The sequence below is a fragment of the Meleagris gallopavo genome, chromosome 2 (assembly GCF_905368555.1).
Source record: "Meleagris gallopavo chromosome 2, MGAL_WU_HG_1.1, whole genome shotgun sequence".
Classification (NCBI taxonomy): Eukaryota; Metazoa; Chordata; class Aves; order Galliformes; family Phasianidae; genus Meleagris; species Meleagris gallopavo.
In genome coordinates, this window is record NC_139405.1 from 85,357,853 (window position 1) to 85,384,078 (window position 26,226).

General features: G+C 36.2%; 1 protein-coding gene across 4 annotated transcripts in view; it reads left to right on the forward strand.

Moving 5' to 3' along the window:
- The window catches only part of KHDRBS2 (KH RNA binding domain containing, signal transduction associated 2), a 342,038-nt gene that overhangs the window by 106,452 nt on the left and 209,360 nt on the right, over window positions 1–26,226 (forward strand). For all 4 annotated transcript variants that reach the window (XR_014881561.1, XR_014881559.1, XR_014881560.1 and 1 more), the window contains exon 3: window positions 4,863–4,979. Coding sequence is in view for 1 of the 4 variants with exons in the window: in XM_085217841.1 (XP_085073967.1) it covers window positions 4,863–4,979 (117 nt within the window). In the remaining 3 variants the exon portion in view is untranslated. The remainder of the gene's footprint in view (window positions 1–4,862; window positions 4,980–26,226) is intronic.

The window sequence follows — 26,226 nt, forward strand, 5'->3', positions numbered from 1 at the left end:
AGTATTTTATCATTATTAGCTCACTGTGCTAGTATGCATATGCATCTCATACCTAGTTCAGTAAAACAGTGAAGATACAAGTACGCTAATATTAGCTACAGACTTTTTATGGTACAAATTCACTTTCTTTTCACCGTTTTTATACAACACAAATGCAGTAATGGAGCTGTGTCTATTTACCTTGGATGCCTGCTTGAAAATTCAAACACCCACTGTGTTTCACGTCCTGGACAATTTGCTTTAATATGCCATATACTGAAGAAACTTCTCCTTGAATTCACATCATCATATAAAATAGGTATTATGTAAACTTTTGTCTGTTTTAGTTTCAACTGGGATGGAATTGTATTCTTCAGAGTATTTGGTATGATGCCATGTTTTGGTTCTAGGAGAAAACAATGTTAATGATACACCAGTGTTTCTGGTTGTAGCCAAGCAGTGTTGTAGAGAGCCAGGGCCATTCGTTGGGAAGGTCCCAAGGAGCTGGGAGGGAACAGGATGAGGACAGCTGACTTAAACTGGCCTAAAGGATATTCCATACCACATGACATCACAAGGAAGGATTTTTGAACGGGTGGGACTTCATCTTTTCTTCTGCTGCTCAAGGGCATCAGCTGGGGGGTGGTGAGCAATTGCTTGTGTATCACTTGTTATATACATTCATATCTATAGACAGACAGACATAGATATAATCACTTTTATCCTTTTCCTTTTTTCTGTCTTAGTAAATAGTTTTATCTCAGCACACAAGTTCTACTTTCTGTTTTTTTCCGATTCTTTCCCCCATCCCACTAGGGAGAGGAGGGAGTGAGCAAAGGGCTATGTGGTGCTCAGCCACCTGCCAGGTTAAGCCACAGCAGTCATTTTGGCATCCAGCGTGGGGCTTGAAGGGTTGAGATAACAGCAGATCTGATTGGACCATGTTAACTCAGATTGCTGTGGTAGTTTGATGATTGCTTGTCACAGTGTTAATTTCTTGCCTGTTTATGGAGCTCTTTGGGATTTTTCACATGGAATTATATTGTGTAGCACCTTGTCTGCTGCTTATTTTCTCTGCTGACTTGTTTTTCACCTCTGGGGGTTGGATTAATGTTTTTATTTTCCTATGCTGTGTGGCCTTGACTTATATTATGATAAAATTGGCAGCTGAGAAACTGCTGTTTTGTGTGTATGGAGCATTGCAGTCATTTTTGAGTTTTGGAAGCCATGCAATTACGGTCTTCGCTTTGTCTCCTTATAGAGCCCAGCTATGGATGAAATACGGGAGAACACTTTCTAGAGTTCCTCAGTCTCCCTTTCACCTTTTCTTCTTTCCATAGAGCTCAAGAGCTAGCTACAGTAGCTCTTGAGAATTCTGAAAATCTGTGGGATGTTCAAATCAGCATGCTCCTATTGCTATGTGTTATGACTGTGTTTCAGGTTATGTTTAAGACTAAATAATTTTTTAAGACTCACCCAGAGATCTTCCCCTATGAGGGGTAGTTCTGAGTATGCACAGGTGCTTAGAGCAGTGGGCAGCCCTAATGGTTTGGAACGTCACTTCTGAACAGCTGCAGAATCCTAAAAAAATAGTAGAATATTTGGAAAAGGTATGCTGTCACCCTGACAATCCTAATGAGACACAAAGCACAGCAGTGTGCTGGGGCCTGGCCTATGCCCACCAAACTCTGTTGTTGCTCTGACATTTTTGGCAGACCCTGAGGTTATTCTAACACTTCTGACAGGTCCTGTAGGTGTCACAACCCTTACAACCAGTCCTGTGGTCACTCATTCCCTGTGATAAGCCCCACAGTTCAATCAGAAAATCAACCAGTGCTTGTATCTGTTGCCTTTATAAGAAAGATTTAAAAACATCTACAAAAGTCACGTTTAGCAAAGAAAGAAGCTTCTAAGTTCAGAGAAGTAGTTGTGAGTTAAATCATGTGTAGAACTAAACCACAACAACTTAATATAAATGCTTGTCTGCATGTTTATTTTCAATTCTGTAAAAATTCTGCTGATGTGGTAAGTCACATCAAAAACAACCCATGTCCAAATTGAAGAGGGTGAGTTCAAGTATGACAATGTTAATATATGTGAACTTAAGATACTATAGTACATTTAAGACTGTCACAACATTGTTTGTATGCTATGGGATATATTTTAAGAACTAATTATTGTACACATTTTTTTACAGCACAGGTTATAATTAATATCTGGCATTTCAACAGTGCTATGCATGATATATCAGCATAATAAATGCTGACACTGGGAGACAGACTGCCTGTGCTGTGCTCCAGCTTGACAACACCCTGTTAGTTTTAGGGATTCTCTTCTCCGGGGCTTAACATGAAGCAAACAAGGAATGCTGATGTGTAGCACGTTTTACTGGAAGGGGTTTTCAGATTTACAATTATAGATTAATGCTAAGGATTGGTGGTGTCCCTAGAACTTACTGATGCTGGGAAGACTGAGGACTGTTCACTAGCTTTTCTGCAACTTTAGACAAAACCAAACTAACAGCAGTTCATTTTTTCAGTTGCAAGTAACGGAATGCTTCCTGATGTATTTTTTCAGAGTAGAAGGTGGATGAAGTGTGAATGTCTGTCTGCTACATAATCAATACAATTAAAATCCCCAGCCACTTATTTCCGGTGAAGTGATTAAAATCCACTTTGTATGTAGTTTATGCTGTCCATACTGCTCCTTTGCAGCAATATTTCAAGGTAATTATTAGGTGGTTTATAAAGTACTTAGTATAAATGTTCAACATAAATCTTTATAAGCTTATTTTAATAGTTTTATTCCGTTTAGAGAGCAAATGTTGTTGAGCTTTGACTGGCCCTCTTGTACCCCAAAATTAGGCAGCCATATAGACTTTCAGCTTTTGAAAGGCATGTTTTTCTTAATACTTAGAAACACTAATGGAATGCAGCATAAATTCTCTCGGATTCTACTTTAACCGCCTTCCTGCACATGTGTTTCCTGCAGAGAAGAGAAAGCTCTGCTGCATGCTTGACCTTCTTTAATGAGCCTGCACATGCATGAGATTTCATTTTTGAAATCTTACTTTTATAGATTAAGTCCTAGGGTTAGTATATAGTTTCAAATTAAAGTTGAAATTCAATCTTTGCCATTCCTTCCTCATCGTTAGGCTTATTTCCATATGAAATTTAATAATCCATCTGAAAGAGAGCAACTTCTTTCAGGCAAAGTTGGCCCTGGAAGATACATAGCTACAGTTTTAGTACAGACTTAGAATGCTGATACCATGATGATTTAAAGGGATGGGATTTATTGGAAAAGTTGCTAACTTTTATTAAATCAATAGAGAAAGTTGGAACAAATTGCAATCACACAAGCCTGAAAAATGTTATTTTGAGCGTTGAAGCTTGTTCTTTTTCTCCGCCGCTGTACCACTTGCTATTTCCCCCTAGGCGTTTTATCTAATTGAAATTGGTGATGTTAATTTAGGTGGAAGTAGATTTTGTCTTATGTGTTTATTTTTTCCTGAGATTACATACTTTTTTCTTTCATGGTTTAACCAATATTAGAAGGAAGTTACAATTGCAGCAAGGAGAGTGTCAATTTCTTTACTTAAGTGACAAGTGATTGGATGCGAGAAAACAGCCACACATTGTGTACCGGGGGAGGTCTAGATTGGACATGAGGAAGAATTTCTTCATGGAGAGTGTGGTCAAGCATTGGAATGAGATGTCCAGGGATGCGCTGCATTCCTCATCCCTGGAGATATCTGTGAGGTGTGTGGACATATCACTGGTTTAGTGATGGGACTTTAGGTCAGGTTGATGGTTGGACTCAGTGGTCATGAAGGTCTTTTCCAACTTAGGTGATTCTATGGTTCTATCATTTGTGATTTTCCTAAAGTTTTGACACCAGCATGTCCTTGATTGCTATTCTTATTGTTATGCAGATACAATTGAACACATTTACTCTCAGATGAGCTTAGTCTTTATTGAAAGACAGGCCAGAGTACTGTCTGTTCATACTTGAACACAATTTAGAAATGTCCTGAGCAAATGCTGATGGTTCTCCATCAATTTCCAAAGACATCATGTCATATCCAAAAAGATTTTGGAAAGCATAAAATATAATAAGTTGAATAAACTGTTGATTGTAGAGTACCTGAAAGCTTCCATCCTTTGGTACTTTATGATGACATAGCATTAATGCCTTATTTAATTAGTGCTCTCTCAATGAATTTTTCAAGTAGACATCTCTCTTCTTCATGCAGAAGAAAACCCCACAACAATGTATGTGTCATAGGAACTGTACACTGTTTAAGAGTATTTGCAGCATATCAGGCAAATTCCAGTGCTCTGCAAAATTCTCTTAGACAGCAGCCTGGTTATCTGGAGTGATCTGTTTGTGTGACTTGTTCAGTTACTGGCAAAACAGATATTTGAAACCGATACATGAAATGACACTTATTTTAAAATCAATATGTAAAACATCAATTCTTAGAAACCTATGAAAAGCTCTAGCTTTGCAAAATATACTATTCTACCAATAAAGCTCACTATCGCAGGAAAGAATATATTCATTTTCTTAGTTTCACCTATGTCATCTAGTAAACCAAGGTCTTGTTCAGCACTTTGCTAAACGTAAGCAGCCACTGTCCATTTTTCTCCTAAAGATGAACTTCCTGGGTTTCAGATAAACTCTGAATGCTTCCTTTCCAAGCTAAATGAGAAGACAGTGCTATTCTTCACACTTGTATGAATTAATCCTAGAAGTAAGTAGTAGTATTGTTTAAAAATAAGAATAAACTTTTCTCTTTAAGGAACTCGTTTATGAAGACTTATGAAGTTTTTTTTTAAAGTGCTCCTTGTTTTAAAATAGTTTTCTTATTTACTTTCTAGTTCAATTTTGTTGGGAAATTGCTTGGACCAAGAGGGAACTCCTTGAAGAGGTTACAAGAAGAAACAGGTGCAAAAATGTCTATCCTGGGAAAAGGCTCCATGAGGGATAAAGCTAAGGTACTGTATCTGGATTCTGACTGCAATTAGTATTGATGCATTTGTGCCTTAGGTATTTACTTACTAATGACTCAGTAGAATTAAGCTAGATTCTGATTCCAAAGACTTGTTACTTTAATTGCTGTCTTCCCATATAATCATATAAGACCACAGTTACTATTACTGCCACTGTTATTTAAATAATTTACTAAAAGAGAAACAGTCTTAGTTTGTTCTGAGAAAAGCTTATTTCTCCTGAGAAAGTTTAACTGGTTGAGATTGCTGCTGTAATGTCAATGTACACAAATAGATTTTCTTCTTTGTTTCTTTAGGCTTGTTCTTATTGTTTATTTGGAGATGCCACTTTTCTAAAAGGTTGAATATTTATTCAGGGCATAGTTTAAAAAAAGATTATGAAGTGAAATTTTACTTGCATATGTTTAAAAATGCATTATAGATAAAAGAAAAAAAATCTGTATTTGAAATAGTGGCCTGGGTATTGCACATCAAGTAATTATTTGTACAATCAAGAAGTTTAATACATATGCAAGTTCGTATTGTATTGTGACTCTTACTTTATATGCTATGGAACAGCAACATTGCAGTCAAAACAGAAATAATGACTGCTAATTTCACTGAACTGTGGATAGCCTTCAGTAATGCTGTGCATTATTCAGTTTTCCTTTCTGTCACATTTGTCATTCATCTCAGTAGCTAAAATAATGAAAGAAATAACTTGCTAGGGTAAAGGAAAAGCTAATCAGGATTTTACCATTTTTATGGTTGTTATTATTTGGCCTTGGTAATGCATATCAACAGTCACTCTTGCATTAGGAGATCTCCAGTGGCAATATTAAAAATAAAACACAAAAAGACAAATTAGGCACACAGAGTTTATTTCATTTTTTCAGCGATTTCTTTATGACATTAGGCATACTGACACTTCAGTTATCTATTTAACACTATATGATAATAAATGCTGATTACACAGCATATTTTATTTTTAGTTAGTGACAAGTACAATATTTTATGACTTCTGGCTTACTTCTGGAATTATAGAAAATGACTGCCTGGACAAATGAATGTGAGTGCTGCTAAGTACAGTAATTTGCATCTGTACTGCGTCTGCCAGCTCCATTCTCAGCCACCCACTCAGATCATTATTGCCAAAAGCAGCAATTGCCCAGACAGCGAAGTGTGAAGAGCTTGTTACTAGATAAAGAGGTTTAAGCACATAAATAGATGAAGTCCTCTGATTTTGAGATTGGTCAACTCTTCTTATCATGCTGTTTGAATCTTATTGCAACAAGCAGTGCCATCATGGCAGTTATTATATTCACTCATGAGTATGTCATCAGAAACAAAATTCAGCTGTTATTTTTTTCCTCCTCTTCATACAGTATTTAGGACTAAAAAGCCAAATGAAGTTAAATATGAACTCCGTTGAACGTCATTCATTTGAGAAAGGTGGAAAATGTGAACTTCTGTAGTAAAACTGTCAAATATGGCAGTGATGGAAGCAACTTCTATAGAGAAGGCCTCATAAGCAACTGTTTTCTGATTCCAATTTACACATCACTGGCTGAAAAAAAAAATTAACCTCTTGCAATTACAGTGAGAGACAGGAATTGGATACGTCAGTGAGGACAGATCTGGATACGTCACTGTTACTGGTTCCAAGGAAAAGACACTGAGAATGTCCATCGGCTGGATAATTGCAATTAGCATTTCAGAGAGGATATTTTAGGTTGAGAACATGGTAAAACTTAAAGAAAATACATTTAACTGTGGGCATAAATAATGGCCTAAATTGCTATTCACATACATACGTAATACAGAAAGGGTATTGAGGTGCTGGAGCAGGTCCAAAGCAACAGGGTTTGTGAAAGGCTTGGAGAATATGCCCTATGAGGAGAGACTGAAGGATCTGGGGCTGTTCAGTCTGGGGAAAAGGAGTCTGAGGGAAGACCTTATTGTTCTTTTCAAATACCTGGAAGGTGATTGCAGCAAGAGGGGGTTTGGTCTCTTCTCACTGGTGACAGATGACAGGACAAGGGGAAATGGCCTCAAGTTGCACCAGGGGAGGTTTAGGAAAAGCTTCTTTACAGAGAGGGATGTTAAGCACTGGAATAGGCTCCCCAGGGAGGTGGTTGAGTCACCATCCCTGGATATGTTTAGAAAACACATTTGGATGTGGTGCTCAGGGACATGATTTAGTGCAGGGTTGTTAGAGTTAGAGTAGTATGGTTAGGTTGTGGTTGGACTTGATGATCCTAAAGGTCTTTTCCAACCTGAGCAGTTCTATGATTCTATCATTCTATGGAAAATGCAACTTACTCTGATTAAAACAGTTTTCTTGCTGTAAAACAAGCTAGCCTCGTTTACACAGCTTTTTTGTTTGTTTGTTTGTTTACTGATTTTTCCTTCTGAAAGAATTTTCAGAAAAAATCTGTGTAATTTCTCTCTGTAAACTAGAACATCCTTAAGACTCTCCATGGTATACCAAAGGCTGAACCAGTTCCCAGGCAGACTGCCGACATGCAGGCTTTTCTCCTCTGGTTAGCTGGCTGCTCAGCTGCATCAGAGCAACAGAAGGCCGAGTGTCAGTGATATTCTTGATGGAAAATATTAAATAAATTTACACCCGAAATCCCTACTTAGTGCTCAAAAAGAAGTAATACATCAGTTTGTGTCTTATGGTGCCAAAATGACAGCAGGCAAACTTTTGGCTCTACAGTGAAGCACTCTGGGCATATTTTGTAATTTTGGGCAAGTGGAGGTGCACTTTCTAATTTTGGAAACCTTATTTTATTAAAGGAGATTTATTTGATTTTCAGAATTTCCTTATTCTTAAAAAAGAAATCTGTGCGTACAATTCAGAGGTTAAAGAACTGGGGCTGTTTCCTTGCCGAGCCTTACACTGTTGATAAGAGTGACTTGAGTCCTTTGCAGAGCCACTATATCTACAGGGCATGAAAAGGGCAAGTTAATTTGAAAAGGCAATGCAGCTTAATTAACATGAATAATATCAGCAACTCCACCAAGCTTATATACATCTCTCAGAAAGTTGTGTTAGAAATTTCTGAAGAGATGCCCAAAAATAACTGCAGCAATTTTGCAGAATATTGCTGCAGATATAATGAAAACTACAATGATTCTTCTAGATTGCTGTGGCTAATGTGAGTCCCTAAATCTTTCTGCTTAAGCTATTGCCACTGGCTCAACAGAAGTCTATTTTTCTATAACGGACGGAACCCAAGAGGAATGATCCTACAGAGTTCTGGCAGAAAAACATCACAAGATGTCACATTACCTCTAGGCACAATTAAAGATGATGCTGAACTTTTGCTTCTTCTTCCTTTGATTTGTACTTTCAATGTTGACTGCAGCTAAACTTTGAAATAGTTGTTAGTGGAATAACTCCATTTATTTCTAAATCACAGATATATTATTGTTTAACATGATGAGCATAGTCATGGTCATTGAGAGTTGTGCCCATTGTAAGAGCATAGCCAGTTTCCAGTGTGATCTTTGGACAGGATCAACTCTCATCACCTTGGTTAACTGACACAATGCCATTACAGTTTGTCGTTCCTGTAGTATTACTGTATTGTAAATATGCAAAGACATTCTTCAGAACAGGTAGCAATGGGATTAAACATAGTCATATCAAATTGCTTGGCTTTTGATTCTTTTCCCTGTCTTTGTCTCTTTTTTCCAAATAGCATTGGACACAATAGTAAAGGTAAACAATCAAACTGAACTGAAGAGAAATCTCATTACAAGTGGAATGAATTTCTTTCTTTCATACCTTGATGCACATTTGCTTTTTTTCAGCCATACAGTGAATGCTTTCTGCTATGCCATAAAAATAAATAAATTTTTTAAAAAAGCCATAAAAATGCATGCAGTGAGGTGAAATAGCTTTTTAAAATATGCTGTAACAGAAAGAGCATAGAATTTCTTTAAAAGAAGCAGGAAAAAATGTAGCATCTTCTTAAATACTTCAGTTTCTTGTGCAAGGTACCTGAAAACAGATACAAGAACTTTTCTCACGAGAAAGCATACTCTAAGGGGTTGCACTGTTTCTTCAAACCTGCCACTTCAGTTTAAAGCTTTACTGCTGCTTGGAACATGAACCAAAAGCTAGTTTTGAGTTTCTGCTCATGCCTGCATCCCCAGATGCCCAGCGGCAGCCATTTACAGCTCAGAAATCACGTGTGCAACTTAGCCCTTTTTTTTTTTTTTTACTAGATTCTTGTTTCTTTACTATAAATCACAGAGAATTAGAGAACAAACTTGCAGCTTTGAAAACTCACATCAACTGTTTTTCTATGACTCAATGTTTGCCAACTACTGAATGAACATTTGACTTTCTTCAAGTTTCAGTTGTTACTTAAAATAGTTACTAAAGCAAAAAAGTTTAATCACAGAAGACTTAATGCACTACAACTGTCTTCCTCCCTGATCTGTGAATTAAGTGTTTTCCAAGGAGGCTCTGGTGCCACTGGACAGCAGTTTGTCCTGTTAGACAGGATTTCTTGCATGAGCTTTTCTTTTTCAAAAATTTAGGTGTTAAGACTTTGTTGGCAACTGCAAAGAATGGAGAACTGAACACACAGAGAACCTATTTGGGTTCAGTGAGAAATATATCATCTTTATTAAGATTTTTAACAGCTGTATTATAACTTTTAAAAGATCTTGAAGGTATGGGAGAATTGTAGTGGATCCTGGTCTGTTCAGTGCATTGTCCTGCTTGCAGTCCTGCAGTCTTTAAATATGGGTTTAAATATCTTACAGGGTTAAGTTCACATATGTAATATTTATTACATAGTGCCCAGTAACTCTGGGGTCTGAACTACAATATATTTTTTCGCTAGATCAAGTCTACCATGAACCTAGCGTCTGTAATGATCATTTATGTTTTTGCAGTATAGTTACTTGTGTCATATTTCATTCCAAATGAAAGTGGCCCTATTTTGAGCAAGAATAATTTTGAAGGACCCTAGAAAGTTTAAGAAAAAAAAAAAAAATCACCTCCACCAAAAAAATCATCTTTTCCACAAGGTTTTATGCTGGTGGCATTCCACTCATACCAGTGGTAGTTCACTTTAGTTTATGGCTATGGTAGTTCAGCCCAGTGTGTCATCTTGAGATTTCAGCATATATAGTTGGAGATAAAAAATTGAGTATTTCTTTGAGTATTTCCTCAAAACAGAAACTGCAGGCTTACTTCCAGCCTGCTGAGTGAGTTCTGGTCTAGACTTTATGCAAAATCCCTAAAATGTTTGTTATTAGGTAAGATCTTTCTGTTTCATTGAATTGCTCCTTTATCATCTTTAGCTACAAAATCTAGAAACATAGAACAATGCGTGACATTGGATTTAGAAAAATGGCTCACATCCAGAAGCATCAATAACTAATTTTAAATCACTAATTGATGCTCACCCAATCTTTTTCTGCTAGATTTTCCTTTGCTGGATGTAATAGTATTATTGACTTTGAATAGTTATCTCTGCAGCCATGATACCTTAGAGCTTACAGCCATTATACCTCACAAGGGGGTTTATGACCAAAAGCAGGATTAGGCCTTGGCATGCATTCAAGATATGAGCAGGAGTAACAGCAGCACACGGCTTCTGCTGCAGCATGTTTTTTCTTTTCAGAATCTCTCCACCTCCCCAGTACAAACAATTTTCTTTAAAATACCTCTTATTCTTTAAGCTGATTTTACTAATAGTAGACAGCTAGTCTAATAGCGCATTCACTTATTCAGTCTCACATTTGATTTGCGCACTTGCTCATAATTACTTGGTTAAAGCAAAGTTTTGGAGGCCAAATCTAGTTATCTATTCAGAAAGTAAAAGGTCATATTATCGAATAGATAGGTGTTCAGAAAGTCTCTCAGACATTCCTTTAGTTTATAAGATGCATATAGAATCCCATAACCTTTGTCTGTATATAGCAGCTATCTTGGATACAGGCAGATTTATACCTTGCAGATGCCAGTGTGTGCTGGTTCTCACCAGCCTCTTGGTATTCTCAGACTGTTCTGACAGGTCCACCAGCATGAGCAGTTTCCAGAGCTTACTGGTCCTTGGGAAGCTTTCATATGACACCTTCTCAGAAGTCCTAATTTTGGCTTTTTCTCTACTGAAACTTACACATATTTACAGAATGAGTTCACTCAAACTTACATGGAAGGGGGACATGAAAAATGTTCGTTTCCTCATTTTTCACCGCTGAATGGATAAATGCAAAACTTTATAGCCTTTTTGTCTCCGAGAGACAAATTGTGGACTACAAATTTTAGGCACTAAATTTTGGAAACAAGCTCATTCAATCTGTAATTTATTTCTCTCTGATTTCTTGAAAAAAGCTTAAAATAACAAACAATTTGTGCAAGCTTATGTGTTTATTAGAGGAAACTGAGCTGAACTTCTGAACTTCCTGAAGTGCTCAGTTTTTTGTTTTTTTGTTTTGTTTTGTTTTGTTTTTTTAATTAAATGAAATGATGTGGAAATATAGCAAAGACTTATGCTTCTGCATACAAGGAAAATTAAAATGCAAGTTTTGATTTTAAATTGAAAAAATGGCAAAAAAAATAGAGATTACTATATAAACTAGACTTCATATGCATTGATTACTGATGAAAAAATAAAGTGCATATGTTGGTTATACACAGAGGCAGATTAAAAAAATCAGAAAATTGGGGTACTCGATAGGTACTCAAAATTTTTGTAATTTAGATTGAAAATTGCTTTATTTATCTCTTTTGACTCTTAAATAAAATCAGTATTATTTCCACTAGTACTCCCAGTGTCCCAGAGGTGCTTGTCCTCTACTATTAAAGCTGGTGGCAGTTTTGCCAATGGGGAGTAAACCATTTTTAGTATTTTGCAGAGGAAAAAAATAAAATAAAATAAAATAAATACAAGTTAAAATCCTTTCAATTTGAAACTGAGGAGCCTAAAGAGTAAAATGTTAGAATGGCTGTAGAGATTCAACCAGTTATATCAATTTAAATACTTCCTGCTAACTTGATTCATGGAATGCTATGATACTTCCATGTAATTAGTGATGGCATTTTCAAAATGGGCAATTTAACCTTGTGTTAAAAAATTGCAGACTATAAGTCAGAGAGTTAAGAAAAGTACATTGTTCTCATAAAGAGTTACATCACCCTTTGAAGAGATGCTGAAATATCCAAGTTCTGCAGCATAGTGGTGGTATTAAGTGTTCATCTCCTTCCTCACATCTAATGTTAAAACAATTAGAACTCTGACAGGATTTTTGAAACACTTAATTACTGTTTTTCAAACGGTGGAACACTTTTTTATAAATTAGAATGCTTCCAAGGACCAAAGTCTTACAATAATGCTTTGGATTTATTGTTTCTCTTCTAAATTCTGTTCTAGTGGTTGGTGAACCTGCCCATGGCTGAGGGTTGAAACTAGATGATCTTTGAAGTCCTTTTCAACCTAAGCAATTCTATGATTCTATGATTCTGTAATAAGTAAATTAACTCAGTGACTTACAGCAATTTAGGGGATTGTAGATCTATTCATGCTGATGTTTTTTCCCAGTCCATACTTTTTCAGAGTAGGGATTTGTATTCCAAAGTATTTTATTTATCTGCATGAGGCTTCATAAAGACAAGGTTTGATCTTTTTTTTTTTTTTTTTTAATATAATTATTGTTCTTGCTGTTTTATGTATAGATAAATGCAAAAAGAACTACTTTGAATTATTGGCAGCAATTACGTTCAATCCCAATTTTCCATGCATAATGTTATCCATACTCTTGAGGACCGTGATAAATACTTTTAATATATTTTAATGGGTTACTATTATGAGGAATTTTGTTTTGCCACAATAGAGGCAGCATTACACTAAATTAAATAACAGTGCACACAATTAAATAGAATAATGAAATAAAAAAACAGACTTGGCGCAACAGCTCTTTGGAGTCCTCTGAAATTCAATTCTGTGATAAACATAATAGGAGAATACGGTGAGTAGAATTTTGATAACTAATCTAGATATTATTTTGTTTGTAACATCTCCATCAAGGATTAATGTTCGGAGACATCGATTAGTCTCTAGATTATTTTTCTGATTCATTCCTGTTGTACTACTGAGCGTTCCTTCTGTGTTTATCTACCCAGCATCAACATAATGTTTTAGCTCTAATTTCATTGTGCCATATGTTTTTTGCAATCTGCAATAATTTCTGGCTTCTCAATAAAAGTTCAAGGAAATCAGAAGACATTAATTTAATGGCAGCCATATATTAGTAAAGAAAAAACAATAAACTCTTGTAATTTCTAAAAAATAAAAATACCACTTTTATATATTCTCACAACAAATCCTTTCGAAGAACAGTGGAGCCTGAAATACATTTCTGTTTTGTCAAATAAAGTAAGGTACGTGTGCAGCTCTGAACAGTCATTAGCAATGAAAACAGTATGTATGATATTAAGATTGCAAACTCTGTTACTGAGGGTTTTTTTTCCCCCTTATTTCTGTTATTTTTATTGAAGATGGATTGAATCCAATAAGGACCAGGCATTTGGAGTTGGGAGGACTCCACATTTTACATTCAGTTCCCATAATTCACTAGCTCTTGGAGAGTGACTTTCTTTCCTAGAGGCTTTATACTTTTCCCACATTAGAGAATTGTAATACTCTAGTAGTGCCTGCAGAGTAAATAGGTCATTGATATTTACAAATCTCTTTACAAAGACTTCATGTTATTGCACTATATATTCCAAGTTCAAAGGAGGAGTGGAATGTAGAATTCCCTGCAGAATACATCCAGCTCCTAAGGAGATCTATGGGTGTGCTCAAGCCTTTTGGATTCTTTGCCGAAATCTACGTACTGGTATGATATTTTACCTATTTAGTAAGTAAGTTATTCCATTGGTTTAAATCAAAATAATTTACCATTTGAACAGTAAATCACTTTCTGAAAAATTTGGTAGAAAGTGGGATGGTTACTGGTTGGTGGTTAAAATGTGCACACAAGACATTACTCAGATCATCATCTTTTGCTTTTCACACTGTGCAAAAAGTAACATCTTTAGAAGTAACCCTGGCTCTTAATACCGGACCCTAACCTCACAAATCATGTTTATTAGACTTAAGAACATGTATTTTTTTTTTAGCTTAGGGAAGTGTCAGTGCTTTGCCTAATTCAGGGGCCTACTGGCAATTCTCCCCTTCCTGTGCGCTCAGGCCCTTGCTGTGAGAGTAAATGGCTGCTTGATGAGCATTCTTTATTGCTCAGGCAGGTTAATGATTCAGAGGATATCTATAAATTTCAAAGTTTTCATTTAAGAGTGATTTCTGAGGTAGGAAAACAAACAAAAAGCTCTGCTTTTGTTTTTTTTTTTTCTTTTTTGTTGTTGTTGTTGTTGTTTTTCTTCTTTTGTCCAGTTACAGGTCTTATTTATCTGCTGTTATATTAAAGAAAGTTGTTGGCTTTCTTTAATACTTTCTATATGGCATGAGAGGAAAAGAAGGGTGGCCATCAGGGACAGGATGATTGTCCCCCTCTACTCTGCTCTTGTGAGGCCCCATCTGGAGTACTGTGTCCAGGTCTGGAGCCCCCAGTACAAGAAAGACAGGGAGCTGTTGGAGAGGGTCCAGAGGAGAGCCACAAAGATGGTCAGGGGACTGACCATATGAAGACAGGCTGATGGAGCTGGGCTTGTTCAGCCTGGAGAAAAGAAGGCTGCGGGGTGACCTCATTGCAGCCTTTCAATACCTAAAGGGAGCCTACAAACAGGAGGGGAATCAACTCTTTGAAAGAGTTGACAACTGCAGGACAAGGGGAAATGGTTTTAAGTTGAGGGAGGGGAGATTTAGGTTGGATATCAGGAGGAAGTTCTTTACAGAGAGAGTGGTGAGGTGCTGGAAGAGGCTGTCCAGAGAGGTTGTGGATGCCCCGTCCCTAGAGGTGTTCAAGGTCAGGTTGGATGAGGCCCTGGGCAGCCTGGTTTAATATTAGATATGGAGGTTGGCAGCCCTGCCTATGGCAGGGGGTTGGAGATTCGTGATCCTTGAGGTCCCTTTGGACCCTGGCCATTCTGTGATTCTGTGAAAAGTAAAAGGATGTTTTCTTTGTATTATGGTGTTAATCCTTTTCCAGAGATCAGTTTAGAGAGTAGAGAAATACAGGGAATTGCCAGTAACCTTCTTAATTAAAAACATAATTAAGCACTCATATAACAGTCTCTAACTATTAAGTGATTTGATTCATAGATCCATATGTCAGTCCAAAAATGCTGTTTTGCATTTATATAAATTGATGTGCCAAATATTTAGTCCTGAATAGTTTGAAAATAAATTATTTTTCTTTAAAAAGAATATGAAAACAACTACCCCCAAATCCAGACTAGCTGTTCTTTATTTACTTAAATTGTCCTCTGAGTTGCAGGGACAATATGTTCTGGAAGAAGAGTTTTGCAGATCACAGTTGATTCGGGTGCCCCATAGATAGTGCACCCCATAGTAAATGAAAGATAGAGTGCATGTTCAAGGTACATTATGCATATAAATAGCCAAGAATAGCAAAGCTGTTCTCAGAGATGTTGAAGAAAATAACAGGTAATATAAACTTCTGCATGTAGAAGTGAAATTAAAATTACTCTTTAACACCCAGACCTATCTTTTACAATTTTTTTATCATACTGAGTGTAGAAACTTCTATCAGCTAAATGCTTCCTACAAGATTGGTTAACATATATATATGTATGTTATGACATAAGATATACTCTGAGGAATTTGTGGTATCCCCTAACCCACTGATATGTTGTTCAAATATGCATTGACTGTTGATGTTTTTGATGGTGGTGAACATACATATTCATCAGAATAACACTCATAAAAATACCACTGGAGTCTTACTTACAAAACATTTCTGTGATATATTACTATTCCATCTTCCACATCAAATTGCAATAATATAGTAATGAATGTATAAATTCTGTGTTGTTTTTTAATTTTTTTTTTTTTTGTTTATTTTAAATGAGACTCACATAGAGCAACTGCCAATTTTATTTCTCCAGGATTTATCATTTATGACTTTCCTGCTTAGACTACCAGATGTACAGTATGTATTATTATTTATTGATGACATTCATGATAAAATGAAAATCTTTACATTCATTACATTGAATTATATTAGTATTAAGAAGCGCTAGAATATAAGTAAGATTCACAAATAGATTTAAACTTCACACATAAATGGGAGCTCATACCCAGTACTTCAAGTGTAGTGAATAAAGTATTATTCATCATCAGGGTTATATGGAATTTTGGTATAGTACATATGCAGAAATATATCTCAAATGTTACTTGGAAATTTATTCATGAATAGGATAGCCTGGAATCATAAATAAATAAAACACTTTTACATATATTACTTAAAAATGAATCAATAAGCTATTTTGTGTAAAGTTAGTACCTTTTGTTCACTCGGGCTTCAGTGAGAAAGGACTTGTGATAGATCATACACCAGGTGATTTGTTGTATGGATTTTTGTTTCCAAATTGATCATCTTCATGGCTCAACTAGAAAACCTTCTTGAATTTATAGCAATAAGGTCAAATTTTCGTATTTTGTATTATATTATTTGTGGTATGTAGCGCAGCATTAAAATCTGGAGTTGTCATAGTGCACTGAATTATTAACTCATCTAGCATTATTTCCTGGCTCTGGAAATAACAATCAGTTTTTTAGAAAATGATAAGTAGAGAAAAGGGCAAATAATATTCCTAGGTAACTGGAAAAGATAATATGCATGAGAAGAGAATTCCTTCATATTATGTATAAGTTATTACCTTACATCACAAAATACAAGATCAAATGACCCTTTATAATACACTAGCTAGCATAGAAACATATGTTATGCTTTTCCATGAAGCATGCCTGATTAAATTTTGCTTAGCTGTTGTTGCAAATTCTTGTTGCATTGTAACAAGTAATGTCATTAGAAAAAAAATATCTTTTGTGTCTTTGAAATAGATTACACATACTGCACTGACAGTATGTCTGGAATATTGTAGACAAATATTGGAAGAGATACCTGGTAACAAAAAGAAAATCTAAGAAAAGAGCTGCAACAAAATTCTTACAGTTCATGCCAATCATGAGTTTGATTTCCTTATTTCATTTTCTGCATGATGAACAAAAGTTGAAGGAAGCATCACTGTTTTAAGGCTCAACTACTATGTAGCGTGAAAAAATGGGACTTCTTCCATGTATCATGATGTTTGTGATAGTTTGCTTCTTTATTTCTGTGAGCAATTTGTGATATATGCTCTCATTTTAATTTTAAACATAGAAAACTGATTCATTATATGTTGGATAGGCCACAGTTGAGTATTGTTAAGAAGGTGAATGTCCTTCTGGACTGATAGGAGTGCACCTGAGTGATCCGGAATGTTAGAAATTATCCTTTAAGCTTTTGGCATCTCAAGGTATGAAAACAAAAATGTTGAGACTTCGCATAAAAGGATACTTTTAATATTGTTTATTCTTTTCTATTTTGTTTGGATGCCTTTGGTGTTTACAGTCCTGTAGACATCAGTTGGAGCTGCTTATAGATATTTGTATGGATTTAATGTAGGCTATTATTACTGTCCTATTTATTCTATTCTCAGCTCAGGGAGGTCATACTTTTAAATCAGGACAACTTCTCCAACTTTTAACTGTTTGTATGCTTATTCTTTCTGTACCTGCACAGTCCGCAGTATGGGCTTGACCTGGGGACACTGAATTCTGCATGAACAGTTACAGAACATGTGTTTCTGGAATTTCAGGAAGTTCAAGCATAAAAGGGGAAATTTCACTTAGCTCCATTATTCCCAGTAATGTCTTCACAGGTGAACCGCTCTGAGAGTGATTACAGCCCAGACTTCTGCAGTTAGATACGTGACACCAGATTTTGGTAGGAATGAGCTCAAGCTACTTTTTTGTGCTGGCAATGGTTATATGACATCACTGCAGAGCATAATTAAATATATAAGCGCAGACTAAATTTGATCAAGACAGTGATATCTAGGCTTGCAACATCAATCTGAATGTTTATGCCTATGATAAGGGCTTAAAGCGTTCATCTTCTTAATCTCCAAAGACTTGAGCTTGAGTTTGAAAGCAAGGCCACATTTCATAATGTATAGGCATAAAATGAAGTCTAGAAATGGTCCAGTGGCTTTGGCAGCTTTGAACAAGATTTGGGTAGAAGAAAATCTCAGATGTCAGAGATTTGTATTCTGCCATTATTTCTCAGATAGTTACTCATGGAAACTCTGTTGCCTCAACTTTTGAGCCTGAAAAAATTAATAATATAGTTTTCATGATTCATGTATTTATATTATTATGATTTCCAGAATTTTTCCCACTCCTCTGTCCTCTTAAATAGTTTTCAAGTTATTCATAATTATACTGAAATATTGTAAAGATATTTGGTTGGAATGAATTTATGACAAGCTGCAGTATCACCACTAGAAAAAATATGTACTTAGTGCCTGATGTTTCTAATTGTGTCAGTAGGCTTTTTTTATCTGTTATTTCAAAATCTTATTAATATGAATTTCATTTCAAAAGTGATTGGAATGTTCTTTTGAAGCACTTTATCAACATGTTTCTGGCAGACTATTGGTTCAGGTTAACAGCCTTTAAATACTGAATTTCAATTTAGTTTTGACACAGATAAGAAAGACCTTTTGTAAAAATGACAGTGCTGAGTATTGTGTGCAATACAATATAAAGAGAACACTAAAATACAAATTGGCATTTTTTAAAAGATTTGAAGACAGCATTATAGTATATAACATTCAGCAGAACAGCATATAATTATCTTTTCAATTTGTGGGTAAACGCTGGAATAAAGTGTTCCTGAAGATAAAAAATAACCAGCTTCTTAATAACATCATTTTTATCTAAAGACTGGCTTTTGAAAGAAGGACAGTCATGACCATCAGATTTAGCCATAGAAAAAATAAACAAGTTGATTAATATAGACACAGTGATGTTTTTGACATGGTTCAATGGAGAGCCTACATTAGAAAATAAATAAATAAAGACCTCCTATAGTGTTAAGTCACCAATGGATAACATCATTTAATTGTAAAAATAAATAAATAAATAGCAATGATAGAGACAAGGAACCATCTTACAAAACAAATTTACAAATGCATATTAAAGCCCTCTCTGAAATCTTGTCTTCAGGCCTTTGCCCTTCCCATTGATTAGCTCTTCAGTATTTTGATTTTCGGCTTCTCGACAGAAAGAACAGGACCCTTTTTTGTTTCTTCAGCAGAAAAAATCTAACCTGCTCAGAACTAACACACTCTCAGTTAGTTCTTGCTCTATTTAATAAAAGTGAAATCAGAGGTTTTGGGAGAGTACTGCTTTCACTGAAACCAAGATCCTAGACACGCCTCAGAGATTAAAAGATCTATGTTCAAACTGTGGTAACAGCTTGTTAAGGGATGTGGGATACGTGGCCTCTTTTCCCTCAGTGGGTACCTGTTGCTGAAACCCACCCCTATGTGTATGGTTAAAGTTAGGGTAATGCAAATTGTAGCAAACCAACAAGATTTAGGGCTGTCTCTTAGGAAGTGGCAAGAACTGCCTTGCTGTCCTGCAGGCCAATTCCACACAAGTTAATTCTGGAAACTTCTAAGTTCTTGTCAAATGTTTAATTTGTTTATTTTTGTCTAAATGGAATAATGGGGAAAATCCATTAGAGAATCCCATGCAGCATTATGGTCAGCAAAATCATGCTATTTCTTGATATGGGAGCGTAGCTGATAAGCTGCTCATGTGAATTAAACATTTTTCTTTTTGAAAACTCTTTTCCTCAAACTTATACTGAGTTTAATACAGCTTTCCAGTCTGGGTGACGCAGATACACTTTTGTTATATTTTTTTTTTCCATTAAAGCAAAACATTCATCTGAGTAATAGTCTTTCCTTACTGATTTTTAACATTCCTTCTTAACTGAAGGAGGGGAAAGAAATTTTAATGTTTGTTGCTATATGCAGAGATGTATTTTTTGTCTGAAGCCAAGTTCCATGCCATGTTATCCAGCATTTGTATTGCAGACCATAGCATAGTTAGCCTTAACTAGCCAAGGTGCCAGTTCAAGATACACTCTCTGAGACTCAGGGCTGTACAGAACCATTGCAATGTGAGTGTTAAAGCACAGCGAGTTTGGAGCAGCACATCTTCACAATCTTGGTGGAAGACCATAGGAAAGGCTCTCCTTTTTCGGCAGTTTTAAAATGCTATAATAAAGAATTAACTGCAGAGGAGGCTCCTCTCAAACTGTACATATGTTTAGGTTAGAAAATTCTCTTTGTTTTCCTGCCTCTTATCAATCTTTTTCTATGCAGTGGTACAAATCTTCTAGGTGGATGTTAATCTCATCATCCTTGTCCACAGACCATTTGACGTGCTCGTTGATCTGTCTATTACAGTACTGCAGCTATTTTATCATTTAGCTTGTGTTTTCTGTAATGTTTAATATTAGTTGTTCAGGTCTATTTTTCAGTCCTCAAGACAAAAAAGAAAGTATGGTTTAGTAGAGGTAGGGGCTTGTGTCTAAAAATGAGTGTACTGAGATACCTGTATGATGAAAACTTGTATGGCTCAGAAAGCCAACTATATTCTAGGCTGCATCTGAAGAAGCATGGCCAGCAGGTTGAGGGAGGTGATCCTGCCCGTCTACTATGAGCTGGTGAGGCCTCACCTGGAGTACTGTGTCCAGAGTGGAGTCCTCAGTACAGGAGAGAGATAGACCTGCTGGAGTGTGTCCAGGGGAAGGCCACAAAAATGATCCAGTGGTTGGAACTCCTCTCCTACGAGTACAGGCTGGAAGAGCTGGGGCTGTTCAGCCTGGAGAAGAAAAGGCTCCAGGGAGACCTGATATCAGTCTGTCAGTACCTAAAGGGGGGCTGTAACAAAGAAGAGGCCAGACTCTTTAGCATGGTCTGCTGTGATAGGACAAGGGCAATGGTTTCAAACTATAAGAAGGGGAATTTCAGTTAGATATAAGAAAAAAAAAGTGTTACATGATAAGGGTAAAGCACTGGAACAAGTTGTCCCAAGGGTAGTAGAAGTCCAGTCCTGGAGACATTTAAGATCAGGCTGAATGGTGCTCTGAGCAACCTGATCTAGCTGTGGGTGTCCCTGTTCATTGCAGGGGAGTTAGACTAGGTGATCTTTAAGGGTCCTTTCCAACTCAAACAATTCTATGACTCTATATAAATAGTAACCATTAAATTACATGTTAAAAGTGAGTAATTGTAGCTTAAAAATAATGTAAGTAAAATTAATGCTCATGGACCATGTTCACCTCATTTGTAGAAGGCCATTGGCATGCCAGCAGGATCAAAGGGAACTCAGGGCTGTGAGGTCTCCCTCAGCATATGGATTTAGAGAACCAGGAGAGAACGCAGGATGCTGGGTAAAGACAGACTGGGTATTAAATTTAAACAATGAAATGAGAGTACAGGCACTGAATGAATTAATCATTCTGCACTTATTGCTTTTCTGGTAGCTTTTTTATTACTCAAATAATCATGTTTTGAAAAAAAAAAAAAATTGGAATCACAACCAGAAATAATTTTGCAATTCTGTTGTTGCTAATTCCCTGTGCCTAACATGCTCTTCCACTACTCAAATGATGATGTGGTCATTAAAGAACAAGTAAATTCAACCCTCTAACTGATTTCATGTGAAAGACATCTAAACATCTGCTGTGTAGTATCTTGGGAGGAAAAAGCAAGGGTCAAATTTCAATAAATTACATACTCATTGCAAATTATTTACAGAGCTCTATATCACTTCCATAAATCAGAGACCTTTCAAACCAAAAACCTGTGCTGTTGTCGCTATGTTAAAATATTTGTGTATGCAATCTGCTGTGAGTGGTAACATCCAGTTTGGTTTTTCTTTGAGTAGTAATGCTAGTAATTCTAGTAATATTTTCCTTTACTTTGGAGTGCTCCCAGAAAACTGAAAGATATTGGGCACTGTGGATGTCTAGCAAGGATTTTTCTTTGACCAGCCAGTGATTCCAGGAATATAATATAAAAGAGTTGCACCTGAGATTATATTACTTTATCACTTGTGCAGCTTGGTCTTTTGATTCTTTTTTTTTTTCTTTCTTGTGCTTGTACTGATCAGATAACTCTCAGGCAATTTAAGAAACTACTTAAGAAAGGTTATCCATTTAAGGAGAGTTTTTGTAGCCTTTAAGTATTTAAATTGCTATGACCTTCTCAGCAGTTAACATATCAGACTTTCCTAAGTGCTTAGAAAGTAATTGGTTTTTGCCTGTAAGGAAAAACAGATTATTAATTTCAGAAGTCCTTCATGTATGGTCTGACTCACTTCTTAAATGGATGAAAAACTTCTAAACAAAAAAAAATAGTGATATTTTTCCTCTGGAAAATATAATTATGAAATGAAGTCTCAGCTAGCAGAGGCTTGAGTCAGTAGGCTTACCCATCATGCTGAGACATGGAATCTTTCCTTTTTGTGTATATATGCAGTTTTGCCGGAATGGCATTGTATCAAAGTCAGACTAGACCTGGGCTTAAGCTAGCCAGGTTTGCACTTCACCAGGTTGTCTGTGAGCTGTTACCAAACTGTGTGGCCATCATCTTGGAGTTCTGACTGAAAAACTCCTTTCCACTGTACACATATTCTCTGATATCTAAGCTAAAATAAATAAATAAGTGGAGAAAGCAGGATAGGAATTGAACTAGAGCTATCTGCTTCCTTTCACATCCATTTCTTATGGGAGAGCTGAAGACATCCAGTGACTACACTGAGACACGCTGGCTGCATTAAACACATGGGACTTTACTTCAATAGCACTTTTCTTCACCTCTGTTGCCTGAGGCACAATTCAATTGCATTCAGATAAGGATGGAAAATGAGGGGCAGAAGTCATCTTTGAAGTGTTTTTGAAGACTGTGGATCAGTGCTTGTAGATAACACTGTGGTAACACTGATACTTATTTTAGTAACTGTCCCTTTTATTTTTTCTCCCTAGGGGACAATATTGCTTGATGAAGGTGTAGGGAAATATGCAGGGTTATTTAAGAGGGCCATGGCCAATCCTGTGCTCCTGCATTCTTGTAGCAGGTGCTGTCTTACAAGGGTCAGATGCCTTCCCTGCCAGCTGGAGATGGCAGGTTCAGTGGTGTGTGCTAGTATCATAGTCGTGAGCAAAATGGGAGTTTTTACCCCTACAGGTCCAGAAGACAAGGCTGAAGAGAATTGATAATTCAGTGCGTAATTAACTGTTATAGGATCAATAACCAACGTATTTAGGATGACTGTGTTTCATTGATTTTCAGTGCAGAGGCTTGGTGGTATTCAGCAATTCTATGAACTACTTTTATCTTTCAAATAAAGTGTCAGTAATTACCTTCTCTCCTAATAACCTCTGGAAAAAAAAAAGACTCCCTTACCCAGGCCATACCCAGTAGTACACAGCCTCTACATTGTTATATAGAAGCTTTCTTGTTTTCATTATCAAATACAGATCTTCCTAAACAATCCATGTATGCATCTGCTATTAAATTTTTTTGTAGGAAACATTTCTTGAAAGAAACAAGCACGTGTAAACTTAGTGCATACATAACCTAAAGAATCATCTTTGCTTGTTGGAAAGCAGTCAGTATTGCACCCCCTCTTTGTGCTTTGCCATGTACAAAATGACTCTGTGTTGAAAAATGCTACCAGTGGCTCTTTGTCAATCTGTATTTCCCCATGCTTGCCTGTTTGTCTGCTGCTGGCTGTTCTTGCTGGTGTTAGCCCCACAGACCGTTCTCAGGCCATCCCTAACCAGACATGAAAGCTCTTCTGAGATGAAGACTGTTCTGACCCAGATGCTCTGATTCATTTAGTGTTATTTAAAGATGAAGTGTGTAAGCATTATGTGCTATATGAAATTTTCTTAGGCAGTATGTGCTTGTTGAAAGTGCCTGTGTTTTATTTCTCTACACACAAGCAGAAAATTTTCCCATTACCTTTTAACAAAAAATAGACTGTGCAACAACAGTTTTCTTTTCCTTAAGGATGGTAGCTTGTCATCTCTATTAATCTTCCACGTTATCCTCACCTCCATGCTTTCTTCCAATATGATGAATTTTTATACCAAACATAGAAAACTATTGATATTTCAAAGAAAAGTAATCCAACTGACAGAATGTTGCAGGAAAAAAAGATTAAAGTGGGTATGGTTAAATTTGTGGCATATGGTGCATCCTTTGACCTATATTTTTTTTCCCTTCTGTATTTTTCGTACTAAGGGATTGCTGAATTTATGCAGTAATGTCGTACTTGTTTCTTTTTCTAGAGATGATTTTATGTACTTCATAAATGTAAGTTGTCCTGTGGACCTAAAGTGTATCCTTGGCCACTTAAGAGTCCAACATATTAATGAGACTATGCTAACAAGGCCATTCTTAATGCAGGACCCTATGAATTTAATCAAAATGAGAGCTCAGAGCATTATAAGAATACAAAAGGATAAACAAGGTTCCCATTCAAGTTGCTGTTTTTCTCTCACAGTTTTATCTAAATTATTTTTAGCAGAGAGAGATCTTAGTTGTTTTTGTTGTTCAGGTTATATTTCTGGTATATACTGGAGGCTTACAGTGATGCGTGATAATATATTTTTAGTGCATGATACCAAGATGTACTGCAGTGCTGAGATTTTATTATTTGTTATTTATTATTTGTTCCAGGCATCTAGTATGATGCTGGCTTAAGGCCTCTTAAACAGTGTTAAGGTGGCTTATGGAGTAAATTGTCATTTATATTAGTATTGCCTCTAAGTGAAAACAGCGTTAATTTTCAAAATTAAAAGAAGATATTAATGCTTCTTTTCCCACTAGGTTGTTTACTTCTCAATGTAATTAATGACTGCATTAAATGTTCTAGTTCAAAATCTTATCCTACTTTTTTCCCCCTTCCCTGCTTTTTCCCTCATTATTAAAAATGTGTTTTGGTTAGGATGATTTTTTGCTGAGTTTCAGTAATAGTGCCCTATTGACTCTTCTTTGTTGTTGCTGAAAATGAGCTCAATACTGGAACTCCGAGGTAGCGCAAAGATATTTCTTAAAAGTGTCATTCTCTATAAAAATGTAATATATCCTTGGATATTTTGCAGTTTACTGATTTAATAGCATGTTACAGAATTATTGCTCCTCTGTTCCAATTGAAAAAACCCTTTGTTAAAAACTGTGAAATATAAAAGGCCAATTACATCTTCTTCTGGTACTACAAATGTGAAAACTTTGGATCCAATTTATGTTTCAGAGAGGTATTCTTTTTTGTGTATGAGCTCTTGCTAGCATGACAGAACCAGTTAGAGATAGTTATAGCATATTCCCAAAGAATGAAACCTTAAAATGACAATTGTAAGGAAAATGTTTAGCTTTGATATTAATTAAACACTTAAAATTTTCTTCAGAAATAAACAGCTTTAAAATTAACTTTGGTACCTCTCATTTTCCTTCCACACCACATAGTATTATCCCTTTGTGACAGGAAAAATGATAAAAGATAATGGGGAAAAAATATTATTAACAAATTCACTGACTCATCCTTACTTACCATGTAGCAGAGGGGTGTCCTTGCCCCAGAGCATGTGCTCCCACCCTGGCAGCATCCCCTTCCACAGCAAGGGAACATTCCCTGCAGCGATGCTCTGTTCAGTTGAAACCAGAGGTGTCCTCATTTGATGTTGCTAAAAGATTGCATCAAAGCATTTCCTTCCTAGGATGGAAAATAAGGAAGGAAATTGGATCTCAGAAGTTGGCTCTGAGACCAAGTGCTTTTTGAGGCTGTTCTTGTACTGAAGCAGATTATGGTGTATTCTGTGTTCAGGTTGACTAAATCCATCACCCATTGCTAAATGACTATTGCAGGTCCACAAAAGAAGTCTGTGGCACAGCTGAGCTGATAGTACTCTTGTTCCTTCTGCTACAATACTCTGCATCTTATCCCCCTGGTCTGGAAAATGGTGGAGTTTATTTTGTTTGGTTGGTTTTTTTTAAGTGATTTTTAGAGTAATTGAAGTGGAATTTGAGCAAGGAATAGATAAGCATATTGTTTTTGCATAAATTTCATTAGAACATTTAAGTAAATGTGGAAAATTAAATGCATCCATGTATAAATATCTTGGAATATGTTTTTAAAAACATGAGGCAGAATAGTATTATAAATGACCTTTC